Source organism: Coregonus lavaretus (assembly GCF_964263955.1).
Source record: "Coregonus lavaretus genome assembly, chromosome: 12".
NCBI lineage: Eukaryota > Metazoa > Chordata > Actinopteri > Salmoniformes > Salmonidae > Coregonus > Coregonus lavaretus.
In genome coordinates this window covers 45,517,635-45,545,036 of record NC_139999.1, presented here as the reverse complement: position 1 = coordinate 45,545,036, position 27,402 = coordinate 45,517,635, and the positions used below count along the sequence as shown (strand labels likewise).

General features: G+C 42.1%; 1 protein-coding gene and 1 pseudogene across 2 annotated transcripts in view; one reads left to right on the top strand and one right to left on the bottom strand.

Moving 5' to 3' along the window:
• Positions 1-3,785: 3,785 nt before the first annotated feature.
• On the bottom strand, positions 3,786-15,251 carry LOC311138858 (parapinopsin-like; annotated as a pseudogene). Its single transcript has 5 exons — positions 15,026-15,251; positions 14,527-14,671; positions 9,765-9,804; positions 4,390-4,589; positions 3,786-3,890 (listed from the first exon to the last, which is right to left on the bottom strand). The product of its transcript is annotated as a parapinopsin-like (transcript).
• Positions 15,252-17,792: 2,541 nt separating this feature from the next.
• Positions 17,793-27,402, top strand: part of LOC311138021 (voltage-dependent calcium channel subunit alpha-2/delta-3-like) — a gene marked incomplete at both ends in the record, with an annotated part of 62,123 nt that continues 52,513 nt past the window's right edge. The window contains 4 exons of the mRNA XM_084172670.1: positions 17,793-17,914; positions 18,971-19,052; positions 24,196-24,312; positions 26,935-26,994. Coding sequence (XP_084028796.1) covers positions 17,793-17,914; positions 18,971-19,052; positions 24,196-24,312; positions 26,935-26,994 — 381 coding nt within the window. The remainder of the gene's footprint in view (positions 17,915-18,970; positions 19,053-24,195; positions 24,313-26,934; positions 26,995-27,402) is intronic.

Here is a 27,402-nt window from a genome sequence, read left to right as displayed (position 1 = left end):
TCACGGTCTGGAGGTGACACAGGCTCATCAACGAGCCAGTCGCAGATGAGGACATGGAGTGTCCGTGGAGGAGATGGACCTATTGGCAGATGCGTGAGGTACCGGGCCGGGTCGTTAAGGGTGTTGACAATCAGATGCAAGATGTCATTCCCTCTGTCACTTTATTAAGGTTTTGGCATATCATGCAAGTTTTCAATGCAAGCATAGAAAGGCATATCTCCCCCACCTAACCCCCCTCAGATGTTTTAGTATAACTTTGATCCTGGAATAATTTCCATAAATAATTAAAAGATTGCTGTAGATGGAACTCTATGCGGAGCAAAAGATTAACCAGTTTACGTATGCAGGAGATATCAGTCACATTTATAGCATCATCAAACCAGAATTATACACTGGGTGGTTCGAGCCCTGAATGCTGATTGGCTGACAGCCGTGGTATATCACACCGTTGCATCGTCCCTAAGAACAGCCCTTAGCCGTGGTAGATTTGCCATATACCAACTCCCCCTCATGCGTTATTGCTTAAATATACACTTCTGAGGCGACTACTAGCGTTTGGGATAAATGCACTAGCAGGCAGGTTGTTTTTAATTTTAGAATAGCCTGAGAATTCATATTTCATAGTAGATATACTGTAAATGAATTGTATTATATAAACAAAAATAAACTTTGTAAAGAGATGTTCTATATTTTGTAATTATGTACCATTTCAAAAGAAGGTCAGCAATACACACCCTAATGAATCCTATTATGCTACCAGGAAAGAAGATCGCTGGTGTTATTATTTTATCAGGTACAATATTCTGAGATGAATTGGCCTTTTCTTTGTTATTGCTCATATGCATCCTTGACTGGTCTGTGAAACCATTTTGTTCTTGGTGTAACAACACAGCTGCACAAGATATGCAAATGTATTTGTTATTTTACTTGTTTTATGAGCGAGCATAAGAACACTATGTTTTACTCCAACCACACCAATACCAGTACCACAACGTTAAATCCCCCCTTATTAAGAGCATCTTTGTAGGACTTGAACTTAGCTACGGCTCAAGGATCTACTCTACCTTAATAAAGATGTGATGATAAACATTTGTGTTTGCATATGTTGTGCAGGGCAGGTGTACAGCACAGGAAGGTCAAATGTCTAGTGCATTGACAATGCTGCTTCATTCACCCATTTTGAAATTCATTCTACAACTTTATTAGTTTCATCTATCCCAACTGAAATGCCTTCTGCTGCTGAAAGAAAACTATATGATCAAAGAAGTGAGATGAACAGGAATCTCTGTCGTTCTCGATGCTTGTATTGGGATTTTTCCTCAATATATGATTTATATAAGTTAATTCCACTGATCCTTTCAAACTGAATCTTCCTAATCACTTGGCCTTCATGTTGTTGCTGTGTGTGAGGCGTTTGACAGACTGAGCCTGTGTGAGCTAGGATAGATAGGAGTTGCATGGTGGCTGACTGGTGAGGCAGGTATTCATCGGGGATGTTCACAGGACAGATGAGCCCATGATGAGGCATCATAGTCACGGTGGGTCCACAGTCTCTACCATTGTTCTCTTTTTCTGTTGTGTTGTCGTGTCTTATTGGGTCTGATGTGTTTAAGATGGAGATAGGCTAAGCAATACTAACCCTCACTCTCTCAGCATCTCTCTCTCTGGCTTCTCTCTGCATATACTATACCTCGTGGTGGTCCAACACCGTCTGGGGAAAACATATCAGCCTCTCTCTCAACCAACCAGTCTCTTTCCCACAACGAGCTTCTCCTTCCAATGAGAAGGGAGCGTTTGTACTACGGCTCATCTTTACGAGAACTCCACTCTTGTTGCTATTGAGGAAAAATGAATGCGCCACAAAATTACTTTACACAAACAGACAAAATATAGACTATGAAGGATCGCGCTTTTTTCAGGCGCTGCCCTGGAGATTTTGAATAAGTACAGATGATGGGTAGGTGATGAGACGTGGGATCTGTAGTTCATGAGTGTTTGATTTGTAGTTCATGAGTTCGCACTGCGTTCTCAGTCAACCGAATACTGTCGTGAAAATGTAGGTTTTCCACTTTGTGTGCATATTGAAAGGGCTCTTTGAATCGTTTGTGAGTTTTAAAAAAATGTGTTCTGGTCTTTCTGTTGATAACTATCTTGTGAAAGGACCAATGCGAATTCCAGTCACATTGTACTATTCGTAGCAATTACTGATAAACTGAAAATATGCATTATTTTGTAAACACTTGTGTTAAACTAAAGATAAAACCAACTTACTTTTACCTCATGTCAGGGATTCCTGAAAAAAGAAAAGAGACAATTATTTGGTTCTATACCAATGGTATTTCAATATTAGCACATAGCTGTTTGTCTTTGCACAAGTAACTGTATAGTACTATTGTTTCTCATTTTTTCTATACAAATGTTTGTGTATTAAGGTGAGACAATTTTGTACTTTTTTGTGACTGTGTGTATGGTTTAGTGAAATCTATATTTGTCATTTACACCTCACCTTAGATTGCTGGGACAGAAAAAAATATGAAAGAAAATAATTTCAAGGTGCACTGTTCCTTTGTTTGCGGGTTAAAAATGGTAATGTACCAGTGGTAATATACCAGTTTACAGAGAAAGACTTGTTGATTTAAACATTTTGATTAGTTTTCATTCTATTATTATAATTATTATGATTACTATTACTACTATTACTGTTATTAAATATGTATTAAAATTGAAGAGATCATGTTAAATATGTACACATGTATGGAAAGACCCATGGTAATGTTCTCTACTTGAAAGTCCAAAAGATTAGCTCTGTAATGTTTTTATTCAGTAAACATGATTTATCTTAGTAGCAAATGCTTTATTATGACCCTCTAGTTTTTTTTATCAATACATTTTTTGTATTTTCCCATTTTATTTTGGCCTTGAATTCATTTGAATCGATAATATTTTATTTTCTAATGATTATTACTGAATAAACTTACACTGAAATTCTGCACTGTCTGTTCTTTATTGGTGCTTTGTTTGAGATATCATACATTTAATGTATTGTGTAACATTTGCATCGTCTTTTACATTTACCATAAAGTAACAATACATTCTACAGTTAATATACATTCTGTGACCTACTATAGGCAAAAAAACAGGGTTGGGGTCAATTTGAATGGAATGCAGTCAATTCAGGAGGTAAACTGAAATTCCAATTAAATCATTTAAAAAATACCATATTTTCAATGACTTCTCAGTAAACTCAAAGTAAAATCTATTTAAATTCAAATCACTTCCTGAATTGACTAACAATACATTCTACAGTTAATATACATTCTGTGACCTACTATAGGCAAAAAAACAGGGTTGGGGTCAATTTGAATGGAATGCAGTCAATTCAGGAGGTAAACTGAAATTCCAATTAAATCATTTAAAAAATACCATATTTTCAATGACTTCTCAGTAAACTCAAAGTAAAATCTATTTAAATTCAAATCACTTCCTGAATTGACTACCTTCCATTTGAATTGGTCCCAACCCTGTAAAATACACTGCAATCAGTCAGTTTCAAACCTCCTGTCTCTCACACCCTATTCTGAATGTAGTATTAAAATCACACACTGTACCTTTTTTTGGTTATGATAAGGTAAGACAGTCATATAAATCACCTTATTAAGGTATGGTTAAGTCTTCCAAATTAAGAGGTATATTTATTTTTCTTTAAAGGCAGAGAACATATGAGTGACACTACTGGTGCTGCTGGTGCAATCAGTGGTTGGATGTATCTGTAAGTCTGTATGCGTTCAGCTGGGGGAGACTTTGTTGTTGATGGTTGCCATGGTGCCTGTGGTGGTCTGCATCTCTGACCCCTCCTCCCCAGAAGGCCCACAGCAGGGGTATCTCCGAAACTAGACAAGACACAACACCTTCATCACCGACTGTTACTGTCATGCATTTAGTTGTGTATCAAATGGCTTCAATGTTTATTAAATGTTTATAACACAATTGTGCATGTTAAACAGCAGCTATTCAGTGGGGAAAATATGAATGAGAATAGGTAGCAGTGAGCCACTGCCCTCACTTGTGCTACCAGAAGACATTAGCACGAGCTAATCAAAACTGAAAACATTGCATTCTCATTGATCTCCACTAGATGGAGCCTGTGGAATGCCTACAAGTGTCTGGTTTGTGGTAAGGAGCATTGCAGTGGTCATTCTACAGATTAGTGTCTAAATGAATCTGCTATCACATGTATAGGCCTATTATCATACTTGAATTGTTTTGCTTCCTTTATCTGATTGTGTTTTCATTTTCACTGAACGTTCATCTATCTATACACCTGATGATGAGTTGATGATGTGTGTGTTTACCTGTTTGTTCATGTAGAGTTAGATTAGAGAGTTGTACAGCCAGGGTGCTGCTCTTGGCCAGGTAGACTGTGCCCAGCAGAGGGCTGATGTGGGCATCAAGGTCAGGGACCACCAGGAGGGCCAGAGTAGCGTAGGCCAGCCAGCGGATCAGGAACGTTACCACCATCAGAACCACCATGTGGGCCTTAGCCTCTGCCTTGGCTGCTGCACCACTTCTATTCAGCCCATTGTAGAGACCTGTCACAACACAGCAAGGTAGTGGAATATGGATACTACGGTATGTAAGACAGGTCTCACAGAATACATGACACAGACAATACTGGGTCGGAGTTCGCCCCCCTCCCCTAAAAATATTTAAAATGCGTCAACCAGAAAGTCACAGTATAGACTACTGATTGGTGTCCATGGTGCTGAAATTGGGACATGTCTATGCGGCTACCTATGTAATCGTTGATATGCTTTCTGTGGTGCCAGGGCATGTTTAGCTTTGCTTCAGCTAATGGATAAATGTTTATTGGTTTATTAAGCCTAACATTTCACAAAGCTATACACGTGTCGCAATGCTGCCATTTAGACTGCTGGCTGGCGGCAAAAAAATTATTAGGCCTACTTGTTCAGTAAATAAAGTTAATAAACATTGCAGATTGTAGAATAAATGTTCGATGAAACAGCATACTAATTACCTACCTACCAATAGATGTTTTAGAATAGCCTATACTGTACAACTGTCCTGTAGAGGCTACCTGAACCTGCATGACATGAGCGTCCTCGCGCTCTTTCCCAGCTTGGATAGAAAGTTGTTGTGCATAAAACCAGTCTATTATTAATGCCAAATAATGCAGTCATTCCACCCTCAAAACACTAGCCTACTAGGGAATGTTTCATTATGCAGTGTAGCCTAATACCTATACTGTATTTAGCTGATATTTATCAACTTTATATACAAATTACACATCAAATAGCCTAACAAAGAGGAAGGGTTGCGATATTTAAGGTAAATTAAATCCAACTTGAGACTCCCCTGGTCTCCTGAAGTCCACCTTTGCTGCTTCTCTCTGTCTGTCTCTTTTTCTGTCTTTCTCTTAGAAGAAAGTCTCTCTGTGTCTGTGTTTGTATCTCTTTGTTTTCTACATAGAGCCCTATAGTAGCTACAGTAGGCATTTGCGACTGCGTCATCTTGCATTTATGTGAGCAAATGTTTTCACCAGGGCTGTAGGTCCAGGTTGCGGCCCTGACTGTTTTCTATAGCCTGCAGAGTATTGCCAACGCATACAGTCTTTCCTGAGACAGTGTGCGTTAGGCTATAGCCTATGTCCATTGCGCTGCACACAATTTCAACTTAGTCTTGAATGATGAATGCCAAGATATACCAGAGACAAGGGACTGTTGATATTGCAACCACACAACTCAAACGCCGGTTCACCAGTATGAACGAAATAGCAAACGGCTTTTTCTGTTCAAGCCCCCAAGAACTGTTGTCTGCTAAAGATGATAATCTGTTTGCCTCTGCCAATGTATTGTCCTCCAATATCCAGACGACCTGTCCCAAGAGCTTCCTATAGGCTACAGTTAATATCTTTCCGTAACGTGTTGAGGCCGGCAATTAAGGACAATGCAATGAGAGCCTCAATTCATTAAAGACGTTGCAGAACTGCTGTATTTGAAGCACCACTCCCTTCTGTTTCCCCTGCTGTTGTTACGGCAATCAAGCTGTTTTTACCATCCCTGTAACTGACGCTTCTGACAAGAGATCATTTTCTAACTAAAACTCATAAAGAACTACCTAAGAAGCATCAGGCATTTGATATGTGCATTTGAACACCTGAGTACAGTCGTGGTCAAAAGTTTTGAGAATGACACAAGTATTGCTCTTCACAAAGTTTGCTGCTTCAGCGTTTTTAGATATTTTTGTCAGATGTTACTATGGTATACTGAAGTATAATTACAAGCATTACATGAGTGTCAAAGGCTTTTTTGACAATTACATTAAGTTTATGCAAAGAGTCAATATTTGCAGTGTTGACCCTTCTTTTTCAAGACCTCTGCAATCCGCCCCCGCATGCTGTCAATTAACTTCTGGGCCACATCCTAACTGATGGCAGCCCATTCTTGCATAATCAATGTTTGGAGTTTGTCAGAATTTGTGGGTTTTTGTTTGTCCACCCGCCTCTTGAGGATTGACCGCAAGTTCTCAATGGGATTAAGGTCTGGGGAGTTTCCTGGCCATGGACCCAAAATGTCGATGTTTTGTTCCCCGAGCCACTTAGTTATCACTTTTGCCTTATGGCAAGGTGCTCCATCATGCTAGAAAAGACATTGTTCATCACCAAACTGTTCTTGGATGGTTGGGAGAAGTTGCTCTCGGAGGATGTGTTGGTACCATTCTTTATTCATGGCTGTGTTCTTAGGCAAAATTGTGAGTGAGCTCACTCCCTTGGCTGAGAGGCAACCCCACACATTAATGGTCTCAGGATGCTTTACCGTTAGCATGACACAGGACTGATGGTAGCGCTCACCTTGTCTTCTCCGGACAAGCTTTTTTCCGGATGCCCCAAACAATCGGAAAGGGGATTCATCAGAGAAAATGACTTTACCCCAGTCCTCAGCAGTCCAATCCCTGTACCTTTTGCAGAATATCAGACTGTCCCTGATGTTTTTCCTGGAGAGAAGTGGCTTCCTCGCTGCCCTTCTTGACACCAGGCCATCCTCCAAAAGTATTCGCCTCACTGTGCGTGCAGATGCACTCACACCTGCCTGCTGCCATTCCTGAGCAAACTCTGCACTGGTGGTGCCCCGATCCCGCAGCTGAATCAACTTTAGGAGACGGTCCTGGCACTTGCTGGACTTTCTTGGGTGCCCTGAAGCCTTCTTCACAACAATTGAACCTCTCTCCTTGAAGTTCTTGATGATCCAATAAATGGTTGATTTAGGTGCAATCTTACTAGCAGCAATGTCCTTGCCTGTGAAGCCCTTTTTGTGCAAAGCAATGATGACGGCACGGTTTCCTTGCAGGTAACCATGGTTAACAGAGGAAGAACAATGATTTCAAGCACCACCTTCCTTTTAAAGCTTCCAGTCTGTTATTCTAACTCAATCAGCATGACAGAGTGATCTCCAGCCTTGTCCTCGTTAACACTCTCACCTGTGTTAACGAGAGAATCACTGACATGATGTCAGCTGGTCTTTTGTGGCAGGGCTGAAATGCAGTGGAAATGTTTTTTGGGGATTAAGTTCATTTTCATGTCAAAGAGGGACTTTGCAATTAATTGCAATTCATCTGATCACTCTTCATAACATTCTGGAGTATATGCAAATTGCCATCATAAAAACTGAGGCAGCAGACTTTGTGAAAATTAATATTTGTGTCATTCTCAAAACTTTTGACCACGACTGTAAGCTCCACTCATTGCACTGGCGCCGTCGTAGCCTTGACCACGGCATTTGTTCATCGATATACCCTTACTTTCAATCAGTTACATTTTGTATTTTTCAAGGCCTGAGGCACTTTTTCATTCACATTCCTGATGCCCAATAAACAAATACTTAGCTTCCTAGTATCAATTGAAATTAAAAAGGTTTATGAATGACTTTTTAGAAGGATACTGTCAAAATTATATATATATATATATATATATATATATATATATATATGTATATATATATATATATATATACAGTGGGGAAAAAAAGTATTTAGTCAGCCACCAATTGTGCAAGTTCTCACACTTAAAAATATGAGAGAGGCCTGTAATTTTCATCATAGGTACACGTCAACTATGACAGACAAATTGAGAAAAAAATATCCAGAAAATCACATTGTAGGATTTGTAATGAATTTATTTGAAAATTATGCTGGAAAATAAGTATTTGGTCACCTACAAACAAGCAAGATTTCTGGCTCTCACAGACCTGTAACTTCTTCTTTAAGAGGCTCCTCTGTCCTCCACTCGTTACCTGTATTAATGGCACCTGTTTGAACTTGTTATCAGTATAAAAGACACCTGTCCACAACCTCAAACAGTCACACTCCAAACTCCACTATGGCCAAGACCAAAGAGCTGTCAAAGGACACCAGAAACAAAATTGTAGACCTGCACCAGGCTGGGAAGACTGAATCTGCAATAGGTAAGCAGCTTGGTTTGAAGAAATCAACTGTGGGAGCAATTATTAGGAAATGGAAGACATACAAGACCACTGATAATCTCCCTCGATCTGGGGCTCCACGCAAGATCTCACCCCGTGGGGTCAAAATGATCACAAGAACGGTGAGCAAAAATCCCAGAACCACACGGGGGGACCTAGTGAATGACCTGCAGAGAGCTGGGACCAAAGTTACAAAGCCTACCAACAGTAGCACACTATGCCGCCAGGGACTCAAATCCTGCAGTGCCAGACGTGTCCAGGCCCGTCTGAAGTTTGCTAGAGTGCATTTGAATGATCCAGAAGAGGATTGGGAGAATGTCATATGGTCAGATGAAACCAAAATAGAACTTTTTGGAAAAACTCAACTCGTCGTGTTTGGAGGACAAAGAATGCTGAGTTGCATCCAAAGAACACCATACCTACTGTGAAGCATGGGGGTGGAAACATCATGCTTTGGGGCTGTTTTTCTGCAAAGGGACCAGGACGACTGATCTGTGTAAAGGAAAGAATGAATGGGGCCATCTATCGTGAGATTTTGAGTGAAAACCTCCTTCCATCAGCAAGGGCATTGAAGATGAAACGTGGCTGGGTCTTTCAGCATGACAATGATCCCAAACACACCGCCCGGGCAACGAAGGAGTGGCTTCGTAAGAAGCATTTCAAGGTCCTGGAGTGGCCTAGCCAGTCTCCAGATCTCAACCCCATAGAACATTTTTGGAGGGAGTTGAAAGTCCGTGTTGCCCAGCGACAGCCCCAAAACATCACTGCTCTAGAGGAGATCTGCATGTAGGAATGGGCCAAAATACCAGCAACAGTGTGTGAAAACCTTGTGAAGACTTACAGAAAACGTTTGACCTGTGTCATTGCCAACAAAGGGTATATAACAAAGTATTGAGAAACTTTTGTTATTGACCAAATACTTATTTTCCACCATAATTTGCAAATAAATTCATTAAAAATCCTACAATGTGATTTTCTGGAATTTTCTTTCTCATTTTGTCTGTCATAGTTGACGTGTACCTATGATGAAAATTACAGGCCTCTCTCATCTTTTTAAGTGGGAGAACTTGCACAATTGGTGGCTGACTAAATACTTTTTTTCCCCACTGTATATATACAGATTTCCACTGGTCTAATGTCAATTGCTCGTGTTTCTTGGCCCAAGCAAGTCTCTTCTTCTTATTGGTGTCCTTGAGTAGGTGTGTCCAAACTTTTGACTGGGACTGTATATATAAATAGAAATTGAGCCCCCAGACCTCCTGGGCCCACCGCCTTGCAGGATGTGGGGGTAGCCTGTGTACGCATGTGACTGCAGGTCATAAAGAGAGTACAGTGAGGGAAAAAGGTATTTGATCCCCTGCTGATCATGCTGAAACGCATGTCAAAAATGTTATGAATTGATTTGCAATTTAATGAGGGAAATAAGTATTTGACCCCCTCTCAATCAGAAAGATTTCTGGCTCCCAGGTGTCTTTTATACAGGTAACGAGCTGAGATTAGGAGCACACTCTTAAAGGGAGTGCTCCTAATCTCAGTTTGTTACCTGTATAAAAGGACACCTGTCCACAGAAGCAGTCAATCAATCAGATTCCAAACTCTCCACCATGGCCAAGACCAAAGAGCTCTCCAAGGATGTCAGGGACAAGATTGTAGACCTACACAAGGCTGGAATGGGCTACAAGACCATCGCCAAGCAGCTTTGTGAGAAAGTGACAACAGTTGGTGTGATTATTCGCAAATGGAAGAAACACAAAAGACCTGTCAATCTCCCTCGGCCTGGTGCTCCATGCAAGATCTCACCTCGTGGAGTTGCAATGATCATGAGAATGGTGAGGAATCAGCCCAGAACTACACGGGAGGATCTTGTCAATGATCTCAAGGCAGCTGGGACCATAGTCACCAAGAAAACAATTGGTAACACACTACGCCGTGAAGGACTGAAATCCTGTAGCGCCCGCAAGGTCCCCCTGCTCAAGAAAGCACATATACAGGGCCGTCTGAAGTTTGCCAATGAACATCTGAATGATTCAGAGGAGAACTGGGTGAAAGTGTTGTGGACAGATGAGACCAAAATCGAGCTCTTTGGCATCAACTCAACTCGCCATGTTTCGAGGAGGAGGAATGCTGCCTATGACCCCAAGAACACCATCCCCACCGTCAAGCATGGAGTTGGAAACATTATGCTTTGGGGGTGTTTTTCTGCTAAGGGGACAGGACATCTTCACTGCATCAAAGGGACGATGGACGGGGCCATGTACTGTCAAATCTTGGGTGAGAACCTCCTTCCCTCAGCTAGGGCATTGAAAATGGGTCGTGGATGGGTATTCCAGCATGACAATGACCCAAAACACACGGCCAAGGCAACAAAGGAGTGGCTCAAGAAGAAGCACATTAAGGTCCTGGAGTGGCCTAGCCAGTCTCCAGACCTTAATCCCATAGAAAATCTGTGGAGGGAGCTGAAGGTTCGAATTGCCAAACGTCAGCTTCGAAACCTTAATGACTTGGAGAAGATCTGCAAAGAGTGGGACAAAATCCCTCCTGAGATGTGTGCAAACCTGGTGGCCAACTACAAGAAACGTCTGACCTCTGTGATTGCCAACAAGGGTTTTGCCACCAAGTACTACGTCATGTTTTGCAGAGGGGTCAAATACTTATTTCCCTCATTAAAATGCAAATCAATTTATAACATTTTTGACATGCGTTTTTTCTGGATTTTTTTGTTGTTATTCTGTCTCTCACTGTTCAAATAAACCTACCATTAAAAGTATAGACTGATCATGTCTTTGTCAGTGGGCAAACGTACAAAATCAGCAGGGGATCAAATACTTTTTTCCCTCACTGTATGTCTTGGGCCAGACATTTTTCCTGACCACATAACCTGACCAGGAACAACTTCAAAATCCAGGCTGACATATTCCAGGTTAGGTTTCGAGATCAGGAAAAACTCCAGGCCCTAATTATGACGCACACTACATTACTTGTACAGATGCCGTTTGAGCAGACACACCTCCAGGGCCGGGCATTGAGTGGACCTACCTGTCTCGAGGTATACATGAGCTTTGAGTACATTTAAGGGGCTTTCACACCGAATTGGTTTGTAGCGGTTTTCCGAACTCTGGAGCGTTTACCCCCTTAGTTTGGTTAGTTTGGAGTGCACTAAACAACGCATCATGGTTTGCTCAAAAAGGGGGGTCTCAGTCCGATTCAATTCGTACTGTGGTGCGGTTCGCTGCAGGTGAGAACGCAGTCCAGACCAAACACAGGAAAAGAACCAGAGACGCCCCTTAACCAACAATGCAGTTTTAAGAAAATACAGTAAAAAAATATTTACTAAATAAACTACAGAAAAAAAAAGAAAAAAGAAAAAAGTAACAACAAAATAACAATAATGAGGCTATATACAGGGGGTACCGGTACCGAGTCAATGTGCGGAGGTACAAGTTAGTCGAGGTAGGTAGGGGTAAAGTGACTATGCATAGATAATAAACAGCGAGTAGCAGCAGTGTAAAAACACATGTGTAAAGCAGCAGTGTAAAAACACACGACTTGGGTCGTTGACTGGAGTCTTTGACAATTTTTGCTGACACCACCTAGTATATAGGTCCTGGATGGCAGGAAGCTTGGCCCCAGTGATGTACTGGGCTGTACGCACTACCCTCTGTAGCGCCTTACGGTCGGATGCTGAGCAGTTGCCATACCAGGTGGTGATGCAACCGGTCAGGATGCTCTCGATGGTGCAGCTGTAAAACGTTTTGAGGATCTGGGGACCCATGCCTAATCTTTTCAGTCTCCTGAGGGGGAAAAGGCATTGTCGTGCCCCCTTCACGACTTTCTTGGTGTGTTTGGCCCATGATAGTTTGTTGGTTATGTGGACACCAAGGAACTTGAAACTCTCGACCCGCTCCACTACAGCCCTGTCGATGTGAATGGGGGCGTGTTCGGCCCTCCTTTTTCTGTAGTCCACGATCATCTCCTTTGTCTTGCTCACGTTGAGGGAGAGGTTCTTGTCCTGGAACCACACTGCCAGGTCTCTGGCCTCCTCCCTATAGGCTGTCTCATCGTTGTCGGTGATCAGGCATACCACCGTTGTGTCGTCAATAAACTTAATGATGGTGTTGGAGTTGTGCTTGGCCACGCAGTCGTGGGTGAACAGGGAGTACATGAGGGGACTAAGCACGCACCCCTGAGGGGCCCCCGTGTTGAGGATCAGCGTGGCAGATGTGTTGTTGCCTACCCTTACCACCTGGGGGAGGCCTGTCAGGAAGTCCAGGATATGTTGTTGGTAGACCAAAGCGAAAGTGATGAAGATTGGGACACACAAGTGATGCTTCATGATAATCATAGATGGATTTAACGTGAGCATTTTTGTTCAATAAACAAATGAAGTGGTTTTGTTTACGAATGTTTGTTTGTTTGACATTTGTCAATGTGTACATGCCTGGTGCCCGAATTGATGAAGTACTGTATGTTGCACAGCTGAGAGTCGAGTGGAGCCAAATGGATTTGGATCATTCAGTTCAGTCAGTCGTCCTGATGAGCCCTTTTCAGCTAGCTAGTTTGGCTAGCTGGCAACAACAGCATCATGGTGCTAGTTAAAACTTTGTAAAATAAAGTGATGTTTATTTCAATGGGCGAGGGAGAAATAACTTGTAGTATTTATTGGTCACCATCTGGATATCACCTTGACATGCCAATTAGCTAACATAATGAGAAGCCAGTGTGGAATGACCAGTGCAACAGTGTTTCCAGGTGCTTCCCACTGTTGCTTCCCACTTGGCAGCAGCTGCACTTGCTTCACTTGGCAGCAAAGGGCAGCTGTATCACGTCGGTTGTGGTAGCTAACGTAGCCAATTTGTTCCATACCACTTGATTATATTTTGAGTATGATAGCAGCCTACACAATAAATAACTTGCAATATTGGTAGTAACCATCAGGATGCAACCTGGTCTCAGAGCATTTCGTATTATTCTGTACGAAATCCGAGACACCCCATTTAATATGATATGTTACATTTCGTATGGTAAGTATTAATTGGTGGATGTCCATCATCCATTTCATATATGTTACGAATTACAATTCGTATTATATGTTACGATTTAGCGAAACGTACAATATGTTACGAATTTGCATAATGTACAATATGTTACGAATTTGCAAAAAGTACAATATGTTCTGAATTTGCTAAACGTATGATATGTTACAAATTCCAATTTGTTGTGGCTAACGTTAGCTAGTTGGCTAGGTGGCTAATGCTAACGTTAGCTAGCTGGCTAACATTAGCTAGACTAGGGGTTGGGCTTAGGAGTTAGGTTAAAGGGTTAAGGTTAGGGTTAGGGGAAGGGTTCACTGAAAGTGTTAAGGTTAGGGTTGGGGTTAGGGGAAGGGTTAGCTAACATGCTAAGTGGTTGCAAAGTAGCTAAAAAGTGGTATGTAGTTGAAAATGTGCAAATTAGCTTAAATGCTGAAGTTGTCCGTGATTAGACTAGAACACAACCTATAGGTTGCTAGACCCTCCTTTTGTTTATGCCTTAAGTAACCTTCTGTTTTATGTAACCATACCAAACATAACATATCATACTAATTTGAGTGTCCCAGATTTACATTTACAAGTTAAGTCTAGTCTATAAGACCAGGCTACTGGATGTCACTGTGATACTGCTTAATGGGGAGAGTTTGTGCTGCAAGCCAGCAACACAACTACATAGTGTTTGTCCTTCACTCCCGAGTCCCGATTGCAGAGCACTGCTGTCCTGCAGTAACTTAGATGGAAGTAGCTAGATAGTGGAGCTAATATCAGGCCAGGGTGAAGGCTAAAGCACATTGATTGCTTTTGTAGTAGTCTGATAAAAACGGAATGATTCTGAATACTCCCAACTTCGCCAAACAAGTTTCAAATTCTCGATGAAGTGTCTAGCCACAAGCATAAACTAGCTCACTGAGGTATAAAAGAAGTGGCTCATTAGGACGACTGACTGAATTGACTGAACCGAATCTGTTCGTCTGCCACTCAACTCTCGCTGCACGACATACGTCATAAATGTTGGTCACTAGGCGTGTCCATAATTCGTATAGCTTCTCCCTGGTCTGAAAGGAGATACCGTAGGTCCCTGTGGCTTGCACACCACAAACATCCTCTCTATGGCAATGAGAGCTACCGTGCACAGTAACATGGTACCTGCAGTACAAGCCAGACAGCAATTTTGCAAATTATAATGTTGTTGTTGTAATTAAAGGCACAGGATATTAGTGTAACTTTAAGATTTCGTTGCCTGAAGATGATTGCATTGATTGATTAACATGACAGAATCATTAGGAGAACTCGTTTTAATTAATTCATTGACAATTCGTTTTATTAGTTAAATAATTAATTGATTAAAATAATGATTAAACTAGATGGCCATAAGAAACTAATCCAAATGATTGTCTTCCATGTCGATTAGTTTTCCAGTCAGATTTCCATGGTCAAAGGTTCTTTGTCCGTTCTACTCATTATATTTCTATATCCCAGACAGTTCTGAGAGCCACTCACCAAACAGAGCCACAGATAATCCCTCCATGACGCAGCCGGTCCCTCCAGGGGAGAAGTACCCCAGAGCGTTGTTGACCACAGACAGAATCCCACCGGTCAGCGCTGTCCCCAGGTCAGCGGCGGCCATGTTGACCAGGGAATAGTTCAGAGGCTGCCTCAGCTGCTTGTTAATCAGCAACACCACGATCACCGTGGAGTTCAACACAATGGCCAGTACGGTGAACATCGCTCTGATGACAGAGAGGGTGATAAGCCAGCGCGGGGCAGGAGCTCCTCGCCCTCGGGGGGAGAGAGGCTGGGCGCTGCATCATGGGTAGGCTATAGAATGACCAAGAACACACACTCTCCAACACCTTTTCCAGGCTGGCACAATCTCTTTGTGGTGGTAATGTAAGAGCCCCACACCTCCACACCATACATACTCCAACATAAGGTCTCTCACACTCTCTTTGTGTCTATAGGAGCCCACACCACTCAATCTAAGGGTATTTGGTATTGTATTAGGATCCCCATTAGCTGTTGCAAAAGCAGCAGCTACTCTTCCACACAAAACATGAAACATGACATAATACAGAACATGAATAGACAAGAACAGCTCAAGGACAGAACTACATCAATTTACAGACTGAGACAGAGAGTGGCTGATATTAGGTGTGTGATGTAATATATCGGTGTTGGGCGCCAATAAAATGGCCTGCTTTGCTATGACAGGCGGGAAAATCAGCATCTTGGACAGCGCCTCCTGCAACTACACTGAAATCAGAACCATGGACAGTTCTATTGATAGAGGAAGTTCATTAATGGGGAGGCTGTTTCTACATGGGATTACGGTACTCTAAATTCTTGAAGTGTAATATAGGGGGAATTAATAAAGAGAGTCATTCAATGCCCTGTTCTTATGAGTTAACGGGCTATATCTACCCCGTCTGTTGCCAATAGTGGAGTTTATTTCAACGAAATCACTCGCACTGAAAAGGCCTATCTGGCGCCGGTCTTGAGTGCAACTCGGATAAAGTGTCGCGGAATGCGGTGCTAACTTTTTATTTGAAGTCGATAGTTAATTAAAAGCAGCGACCCTCCTTGCACTAGATGTGATTGCGGCCCCGACAGAGAGGAGGCTGTGACCGCGTGCCGTAGCCGTTGATATTGTCCATCATCATGCGCCTTATCAGCACGTTCCCAGCCTGGCAGAGGCTCCTCGCGCCTTTGATGTACGACGTAATTACCAAGCTAATAACGGCCTAGCGCTGAAACGGGAGATCCATCCGCCTTGACATCATTATCACGCGCTAATCAGCGTTTAGAAAGAGGACCTATCGAGGACTTCAGAAAGGAGAGGGTTCTGTTTGAAACACAAAGTGGCCAATGACATAACTGTGAGTGCAAATAGAGTTTTAAAACCAGTGTTGGACAATGTGGCCTAAGAGGGCATCCTCACAGAGGAGAGTTTGGTAATTGACCGGTTCAAAAATATAGGCTAATAGGCCTGTATCTTCCATATTATGGGCTAGCCCACTCCCAACATTAACTCTAATATGCATTTAGTCTTGCTGACTGAAACAATTTGTAATGGTAATTCACGTAGGCCTATGCACTGCAGTAGTTGATGGCATTGTGGCTATAGCCCATCTAAAACATGCACTTAATGCTGAGTCTCTTTGGTTATCTGTAAGTAATTACAATTTATGAAAATGCCATAAAAAATCGCTTAAAATGTGGAGCCTGTGCATTAGGCCTAAGTAAGAGCGGAATACCACTAGGCCAGCTTACCAATGTCTTGACATAAACATCGATCTTTGATTAGCCTAATTACGCTTAATCAGTCATGTCGATTTAATGGAAGGTGTGCATATTGCATAGGTCAATCTTGAAAGACTTGAAAGACAACGAGCGGTAGGCCAGGTGGTGCAATCTGCCTCAAACAACAAAGTAACGTCTAAAACACTGCAGGAAGCAAAAAGCAGGTCAAAGCTATTTTTAATCAAATTCACATCTGGAAGACTGTAGGAAGAAAAGGCTTTTCTAGGCCCAGAACGCTCATGCTTAATCAGAATGTCTGCGCCACAGGAATGGATTTTGTTTCAGCGGTAATGTTCTCGGTATGGTGGTCTCTCCTCCAAGCGCGAGTGTCGATCAGTCACGCTGCACTGCCTTGAATGAACCCGTTGAATCCCCCTGTGATGCACGCGCGCGCTCCCGTATGAAAGTTTTGTATTTTACTTTTTCACCTTTTCACCTTTTTCCGGGGTTCTTACAGCAAGTGATGCAGATAGGTTACCCCCTACACACATTTTGGTCCTTTTCACTCATGCTTTCTCGCGCTCTGCTTCTCGCTCGTTGCTCTACCGGCAACACCTCGTCCTACTCCCTCAGTGTTCTCTGTGATAGCAGCTGAGGTGGTTTTTAGATTGAGCTCCGCAAATCTGGAAAAATCCCCAGGAGAGAATATCGTAATTTGCTTCAGACACGATAACAGAAATTGTAATGTTATCAGACACGGAGGCTTGAAGTGAGTCTCTCTCTCTCACTCCCTCTGGCGGCGTGGGGCTCGTGCGGATGTTCATAGGTCAACCATCTTCAGCACGCGGGTCCCTTCAGGAGTGACAACTGGCCCCTTGGACGCGGGACTGGCGCGAGGGAGGCGGCGCGAATGTGCTGCCGGGTCTGTATGTGCTGCTTTTCGCGCTGAGTGCGTTTTCGGGACGAGAGAGAGAAGAGCTTGCGTGTGCCATTGTACCGGGATCGGTTGTCGGGAAGGCTCGTGAAGATGCTGTGGCATTCGAGGATCCTCTTTTCGCACGTGTGTTGCGCCAGCTTCCTTCTGTTCTGGATTATGCTGGGCACGGTGGTGGACGTGATGGGGTCCCAGCAAGGGATTCCACTCTCAGTGTGAGTGGAAGGTTTCATATTCATATCTTACAACCTTTCAGGTACTCGGTAAATCACACCTTTGCATATTGTTGAGTTTTTCAGCTGCTAGATTACCTGAAGTGTGTAAGTAGTAGACTTGTTATATAAAAAATTATAAACAAGCAGCATGTAATAACAATGTAACAACAACAACAATAATCATAATCATATATTTTTTATGTAAATTATTTATTAGTGTTGGTGTCTAATAAATACATTTTTAAAAATGGGCTTATTCTTTACCCTATAATATCTGGCATAATAATAATAGCATACGATTAACAAATGAATAATACATCAATGACATGTACACACTATTTAAATGTAGCCTACAGATGTCTTTATTTTTTACAGACTGTTGTCTTTGATACACATATGTCTAAAATAACAACTCTACAAAATAATGCAATTATACCATGTTAGTTTTCCTGGTTAACCCTGACTGCATTGAGACACCACCGTCTGAAACAATCTATAGGCTACTTGGCAAGACTTAGGCAACATTTTGCACCAACTTTATCTACATAGATCATCAGTTTATAGCACATCAATAAGCACCAAATAAACATGAATAAACAGCTACATTGAATGAAATACTTATCTACAATGTAGAGTATTTGCCATACTGTTGATGGACTCAGTCCTCTCAGGTCAAATTCAACACACTTCAACAATTTATTTCTTATATGAGGGTCTTGTGGTTTTTCAAGAACAGGAGTATCTTCAAGAACATAGTTTATCCTCAGGCCAGCCATATAACACACAGACAATAGATATCCATGGATCTATGATTTCATCTATATATACATGGATCTATGATTTCATCTAGATATACATGGATCTATGATTTCATCTAGATATACATGGATCTATGATTTCATCTAGATATCCATGGATCTATGATTTCATGGTTAGAGATTTGTTTTGAAATGTCTTACTGACATAATGTGTGTAATCTCACCGTGTCAGCTGTGTTCACCTGAACTGTTATAATACCAAAATATCACAATATAGAAATGTTCTGTTGGCTTCCAGGGTGAAGTTATGGGCCTCAGCGTTTGGTGGAGAAATTAAATCAATTTCTGCAAAATACTCTGGATCCCAGCTGCTGCAGAAGGTATCTCTTTCTTCCCTCAATCTTCTTTATACTCACTCCTGTCCACGCACACACACTTTCATGTTATGGTGAGCTCACACACACACGCGCGCACACACACGCACACACACGCACACACACACACACTGTACACTGTAATGCTGCATTCTCCTCTAATGGCTGCTGATACAAATCTGTGTCCCAGCTAAATATGGATGTTGGTCAGAAAGGACTCAGGTGTGTGGTTCAGAGGCCTGTCTCTCTGTGTGTGTGTGTGTGTGTGTGCTGGACATGGCCCATTAACCACAGCACTGTTTCGTCTCTAATCTCATTTCCAGTTCACTCTCTGGAGTCAAGAGTTTCAACCCCAGGATATACATGCGACAAGGAGACACATTTTTAAAAAGTGTGTGGAGTGGAATAGGCTGGGATGGGTTTGGAGGCGATAGGTGGGGTTCAGAGAGAAAGGTGGAGGAGATAGAGGGAACAAGAGAGAGAGGGGGGAGGGGGGAGATAGATGAAACAAGAGAGAGAGAGAGGGGGGGATAGAGGGAACAAGAGAGAGAGAGAGAGGGGGGGAGATAGAGGGAACAAGAGAGAGAGCAAGAGAGAGAGAGAGAGAGGGGGTGAGGAGATAGAGGGAACAAGAGAGAGAGAGAGGGGGGGGGGGGGAGGAGATAGAGGGAACAAGAGAGAGAGAGGTAAAGAGAGATGGGTTTGCAGAAAACCCCCTAAGTGAAAGTACATGACCACTTGGGGGCAGACGTGGGCTCTCCAGTGTGAAAATAGGTTATGGTGTGTACACTACAGCACCTGTCATCCAAGTGGAGGCAATGTATGCTGGGTAGTGTTGATCATTTCCGGTATTTTTCCCAAAATTCCCAGTTTTTCAGGAATCCCAGTTGGAAGATTAAAGGAATAAGAAGGGAATAAGCAGGAAATTGGGAATCTTCCAACCAGTATATCTGGAAAATCTGTGAATCTTCGAAAATGAACCAGAATTTTGCAACTCTAATGTTGGACCCAGAGCTCTGGCTGGACCTGTGTGTGTCTCACAGTTACGCCACCGTACTTCAGGAAGGGCACATAAGATGTGTTCCATGCAGTTCCCATTGATAATCTATTGTTTGTGTATTTGTAATGTTGATAGGTTACAGTAAAATAACAGCATTTGTGTTCTCTTGGCAATGTGGTCAGTGTTATGGGCATTATGAAGTCTGAGCACTATGTACTGTGCTTTCAGAAAGTATTCATACCCCTTGACTTACTCCACATTTTGTTGTGTTACAGCCTGAATTCAAAATGGATTAAATGGATTATTTTTCTCACCCATCTACACACAGTACCCCATAATGACAAATAGAAAACATGTTTTTTGAAATTGTTGCAAATTTATTGAAAATGGAATACAGAAAAATCTAATTTACATAAGCATTCACGTCCTTGAGTCAATACTTTGTAGAAGCACCTTTGGGGGCGATTACAGCTGTGCGTCTTTTTGGGTATGTCTCTGAGGGCTTTGGACTCCTGTGTTGTACAGGTACCAGCCCCATTCTTGAAAATATGAAGTGTGGTACTCAGTGATATGATGTGTTGGATTTTCCCCAAATATAACGCTTTGTATTCAGGACAAAAAGTCAATTTCTTTGCCACATTTTGTGCAGTATTGCAGTACCTTGTTGCAAACAGGATGCATGTTTTGGAATATTTGTATTCTGTACAGGCTTCCTTCTTTTCACTCTGTCATTTAGGTTTGTATTGTGGAGTAACTATAATGTTGTTGATCCATCCTCAGTTTTCTCAAATCACAACCATTAAACTCCGTAACTGTTTTAAAATCACCATTGGCCTACTGGTGAAGTCCAGTGGCAGCCGCTGATTGGCTGAATACCCGGGGCACCAGATGGTTGGAGTTGTCAACCAAGCAGCATGACAGAAATATGATGCCAAGTTTTCGACCTACCGGTAGTTTATTTGAGAAGATAAATGAAGCGATCTGAGCATTTGAACAACAGTATAAATACACCTATTTCACTTTTGCATGTCAAAAACCGAATGACCACTCCTGCACATGCTGCCACCGTTTTGAACAGATTAGAGCAGCCAGTTCACGAATGAACGAGTACACCAGGGAGATTGCAACAAGCACGCAGATGCAATAAGTGAAAACACATTATCTAACTGGGAATAGATAGCTAACATAATGTCACAAAGTATGATGTGCTAGCCAGTTAATGTTCATTCATTAGTCAGATATGAGTTTAGAAAGACTTGAAATTGGCATGGGAGCTAACTAGCAAGCTACCAGCTAGCTATAGCTAATTTCAGCTTTACATTTTTTATTAATTTCTTAATGTTTCTACAAACAAAATCCACTTTGACATTATGGGGTATTGTATGACACAAAATCTCAATTTAATCAAGGCTGTAACACAATAAAATGTGGAAAAAGTAAAGGGGTGTGAATACTTTCTGAAGACACTGTATACTGTACTATACACACAGGATTAGAACTGGGCACTAATGTGTACACTTTATCGGACAGTCTGAGTTAAGTACGCAGGCAGATCGAATTGGAATTCTGCCCTCGGCGCATAAACCTGGATGTAGACAATAATTTTATTCCTACTGATTTTTATGCTCAATTACCTTCAATTGCGCTATTAATTTAACAGTGAAATGAATTGTAATTATATCATTCCAGAACTGCAGGGGTTTAAAAATGAGTTGGATTGAAAGACAGAAACAGTGAATGACCAGAGAGAGACGGAAACATGGGTCGTATTCATTAGTGCACACCGGAATAAACCGTAGCAAACAGTTTTGCAATGGAAAACGTTTTGCAATGAAAATGAGAGTTTCTTATTGGACAAGTTCAGGTAATCCCTCCCTGTTTCAGTCAGTTTTCTTCCATTTGGTTTCTAGTTAATACGACCCTGATCTGTTACATTGCTACAGTGCATACAGTATACTGTATAGTGGTGGTGTGTTATGTTGTGTGATTGTGTGTGTGTGAACTCAGTGGTGATAAATGCAAGGAGATAAATATCCCCGTCCAACTCCATTCCTCAGCCTCACTGCATGTGTGTGATAAGGAGGAGCTCAGCTCAGCACCAGGCTGCTGCTGCAATTCTATAACCATTAACACTGCTAGTGCTAGCAATCTACACACTGCTGTAGCAATATATGGGTAGTGTGTGTGTGTGTGTGTTTGTGTGTGTGTGAGTGTGTGTTGGATGAGAGTGTACTTCAAAAAAGAAAACAATTATACACCCCACATCTGCCTACTATTTTGACTGTGTAACATCCTCAGCTGATTCTCCATTGACCTGTGTAAGAACAGAACACTCTGAGGTAAAATGTCCCCGGCAGTTGTTTTCCTTTCTGCGTGTGTAAGCACTTTCCTCATGTTCCCGTTCATGGAAGCATGACTGGTTCAGAACACCTTACATCCAATCAGCAGGCCTCTTCCTCTCTTAGCGGCCAGTGAGGGGGGTGGAGAGAGAGATACAGCTGGATGGTAAGGGCTGATCATTAAGGATGATCATTGGGTGCTTTATGGGGAATTATACGTTTTCCACACAGGGCTGAGCTGCTGTATGGGCAACAGAACAGGACTATAGACACAGAATGAAGACGCTGTGGTGTGTGTGCATGTGTGTGTGTGTTGACTCCTCAGGCTTGGGTTCGGTCAGGCCTCATCTACACATCAGTCATTACCTTAATCAATAATCATAATCAGTTCTATTGATGGGTGGGGTTTAACCTCTCCACGATGACTGGGGGGGTGGGGGGGTTGCTGAGGCAGGGAGGACAGGCGTGAAATGAACTGTTCCGCTCCACTGCCGGTACACACTCTTCCTTTCCCTGGGTAATTTGTTGCCTCATGTATTGGGATTTGTGTGTGTGTATGTATGTGTTGTGTTTCTTTCTTTGAATGTGTATCATTGGAATTTGTGTGTGTGTGTGTGTGTATGTGTGTGCGTGCGTGCGTGCGCGTGCATGTGTGTGTGTATGTGTGTGCGCACGTGAGCGTGTGTGTGTGAGGGACGTGAGAGACGTGCAGGTAATACTGTGATTATTATTTTGTGTGTGACTGTGTGCTACCTTTTTTTCAATGTTATGTTCTATTCTTTTTGTGTGTTCTGTTGGGCTTTGTTCTGTCCCAGTGCAGGTGTAGTGTATCCTGCAGACTCAGCATTGTGTGAAGTCTAGTTCATTATCCAGAACCTCCCAAGCCTGACATGTTATTATCTTTCTCCTGTGCTTTGACTCCATTTCAATTACCATCCAACCGTGCATGGCCTTCCCTCCCAGGCCACCCAGCTGCCAATCAGATCCAGAGCCACAGCTTGTCAGCTAATTACTGAGACAAGATAACCTATCAATCAATTCAATGAAACAGGACGCATCTTATCAGCCAATCATCTGAGACTGGGCTGGGGCTTGCAAGCCACTCTCTGAGACATGGGAGCCCATTGGGCACAGACGTCAATTCAACATCTATTCCACTTTGGTTTAACGTAATTTCATTGAAATTATGTGAAAATAACGTTCATTCAACCAGTGTGCGCCCAGTGGGAGGGCTTGTTACACTGACTCTGCTAGTTCCAGAGGTGCAGGGATATGAGAGCTGGGGGATTTTTCTTCATTGGATGTGAAGTGTGTGTGTGTGTATGTGTGTGTGTGTGTGTGTGTGTGTGTGTGTGCATGGAATAACAGATAGCGCAAAGGCTCACCTCACCTTATCTGTTACTAAAACACAGGGCACATTGGCTTACCCCCCCCCCCCCCCCCCCCCCCCCCAATAAAAACCCATTGACATGAGATGTACAGTATATTCTAAATGTTCTTGTGATTTTCGTCCACTACACACACACACACACACACGCTCTCTGAACCGTTTTACCATTGTACCATTTACACCCTATATCCTGTGCACGTGACCAATAAACTTTGATTTCATTAGCTTTGATTTATGTTTTGTCGGTAATTGTAACATGTTCACATTTTATTCACATGTTTATCAGTGAAGTAAATGACATAGCCTACAAGCCTCAGTTTGTAATATTAGTATGTCAACTTTGCACAAACGTGAGATGATGATTCGTTCAGTATCAAAATATTAGAGTTAAAACATATATATTTTCTCTGTCATTTACAGAAATATAAAGAATTTGAAAAGTCCGTCCGAGTGGAAGAAATTGATGGCATGAAAGTGGTCAAAACTCTAGCAAAGAAGATGGAGGAAATGTTCCGGATGAAAAAGGTGGCCATGCTGGTATGTATCGTCTCATATCTTTCATTTTATCTACCCTTCAAGTGCATTAGGCTATGTTTTCTGGAAGTAAGCCTAATGCAGACAACTGAGAGTAGGAGACTTAGAAGTCATTCAGAAAAATATCAAACTTTCTGTTATTTCTCAGCCTCAGCTGCAGACATGCACCGCAAGCAGGGTTAGAAAAAAATCTAGATTTAAGGCTATAGAAATGATCAACAAATGATCTAGATTTATTGTTATTATTATTATTATTATTATTATTATTATTATCACATTTAGCATCTTAGGGCATTTTCCTTATAGGCCTATCCATGATCATGAAGCTGTTATAACCAATTGTAAGCATATTTCAGTGGTCAGAAATGTATTTTTTGTTTTCCGTCCTCGGTGGTGGGCATGTCTATTCATAACACGGGTTTAAATTACACTAGTGTTGCATTTTATCCAGCGGCCGTATGCTATTTACTACAAGGCATTCTCCTGAGACAGATATATAGCCGTTGGAAATGTAAATTGGTCCTGAGAGGAGAGGTGCAAGTAGCCTATTTTAATAGTTAACCCCAGTTGAGTGGTGTGAGATGATAGCGTTTATCTCGCACCGCCAGATCTCCCCGCGCCGGACTGTATTACCAGATGGTTGTCATTCTACATTGTGGGCCCATTGCCTTTACCATTCTCTAGGCCTATTTATTAGGCAGCATTTCAATCTGTGTGTTGCAGTGCTGTAAATTGGACTAATGCTTTCTGTGTAAACAAATTCATTATTTGAATGTAGCCTAGACTACTAAATTGCCTAGGCCTATTTAAAATGTATATGAGGCCTTTATTCGTCAGATGAAAATGATAAAAATCGCATTCGTTTACGTCTTTTTTTTTGTAGTGTGAAAAAAATAACAGATAGCCTATTTTTCAATTGGCATCAGTCGAGATGTTATATCCAGTTAAGGAAATACCTATGATCACTAACTGACACATTATACCAGCGTCGTGGCATAGCCTATTCGAAATGAAAATTAAACAATTACAATGTAATTCGTGTTTATGATATTGACCTAGTCCTTGTGAGCCTTGCATATTTTATTTACGACGTAGGCTACCTGTTTTGAAATTGCCTTTCGGCAATAAGACTCATTTGATATGGTTTGAAAGACCACCCTATAGCAAATGTTGGCATCTTGTCATTTGCACATAAAAAAATTGCCTAGGCCTGAATAAAAATCTGTTTACATTTAGCGGCTTGAGGTTTCCTACTTATTTCAATATGGCTGTATTGCTGACGACACCATCTAAGACTAAAACGCAATGGTATGAAAATAAATTAAGTTTAACTGTCACAAAAGAGTTTGAGCCATGCCATGCCGACATTTTTGTTTGCGTTGCAGTTATTTTGATGTGCTGGACAGTTATTAATGACCTGTTCCAGAACGGCAACGATGACTGTGGTGTTCAGCCGGCATTTTCTCACGCAGGCAAGCACATTTCAAGGAGGGGAATATTGTAGGTTATATAGGGTGTTGCGTGTTGTGGGATCCGGTTATACACTTGGCAATATGCCAATCAATCATCTCACTGAACGCACATATTTCTGTGGGTGCCTTTCGAGGTAGAAATATAGACTTAGGCCTACAGTAGCCTATGTGATTGGGAAATTCTTATCACAGAAAAATATTACAGAATATAGGCCTATTGCTACGATTTTCATGTTGTTTCCAGCGGCAAGCGAGTCTTTCGTTTGAGGCACGTTATTGATATAACTGTGCTGAAGAAACCTTATCCTGGGAGGGGAGAATCAGGAATATCATTTGAAGTGGATTAAGAATATAACCACCCACCAAAGAGCATGAGCATCACTAAATAATTAAATAATCAAATTATCGCTATAATCATTCATAAGTTGCCTGTTGAAGAGGGAGTGGCGACAGTTTCGGTAAACCGCAATTAGGAAAAACACAAGTGTAAATTCAGCACCCTGGTCAGCGTCCACTGACAAACCACAATGGGACTCATATAATATCACAATACACTATAACTGCACCATTAGCAATAACGGGGTACTTCTTCTTTTGACAAGTTCTGAATGCAATTTCACCCTCAAGGAACGTTGATTTGTCTTCAAATGAATCACGAAGCATATATATGAATAGGACACCGATATGAAAAGTAACGCAACACAGCAAATTGTCTGACCATTAGTTTTCAGAAATATATAAATGTGGGAAAATGTATAGAATAGTGCAAGACATGGAAGGGAGACTGGACTAAATATTCTGTTGGTCCCTTCTTTATGTCCGAGACTGGCTTGGGCTGTCCCCTGCCCAGAGCTGCAGGAGGAGTACTGTAGAGCAGGCTCGTGTCTCTGTGCTCCAAACAGCCAGGCAGGCAGGGCCATTCCTTAGCCCTCAGCTCTCTGGCCCTCTGTTACTGCAGACGTACTGCCTTCCTGCAGAAGGCTGGCTGAGACTAGAAGCTCCTGAGACGGTCTGACATTGTCGGGGGTCAAATAACTCTTGATCATGGGTGATGACTTTGAGTTAAGCTGGTGTGCTGATGCTTCCCCTCTGTCCTCCTCCCCTCATCTCCACCCCTCCCCTCCCCTATCTCCCCCTTATCTCCCCCCTTCAGCGGCTGGTGGAGGCAGCAGAGGAGGCCCATCTACAGCACGAGGAGAACCCAGAGCTGCAGGTGAGACAGGTGGGGGGTGGGGGGGAGAAAAGAGAGAGAAACGAGAGAGAAAAGAAAAGAGGGGTGAAAAAGGAAAGACATCGGGATAAGGTGAAGTGTAGAAGACAGAGATACAGTCAGTAGTGTAAAATATAGAAGGGGTACCCATCCCTATATAGTGAACTATTTGGGATGCAACTTATAACAAGGTGACAGAAGGGGATAGGGACAGTATAGTGGCTGTTGGCATTGAAAGTCCTTCACATTAATACCCTGTGACTGTGATGATCAATAATGCCTTTTTAATAAGCAACACTGCATACTGCACATTGAAGAACGCCATACCGTCATAATGCACAGATTATTTTAAAGCGTAATCATCATTCCTAAGTAGCCTGTGACTGCAACTGTTGAAGAGGGAGTGGCGAG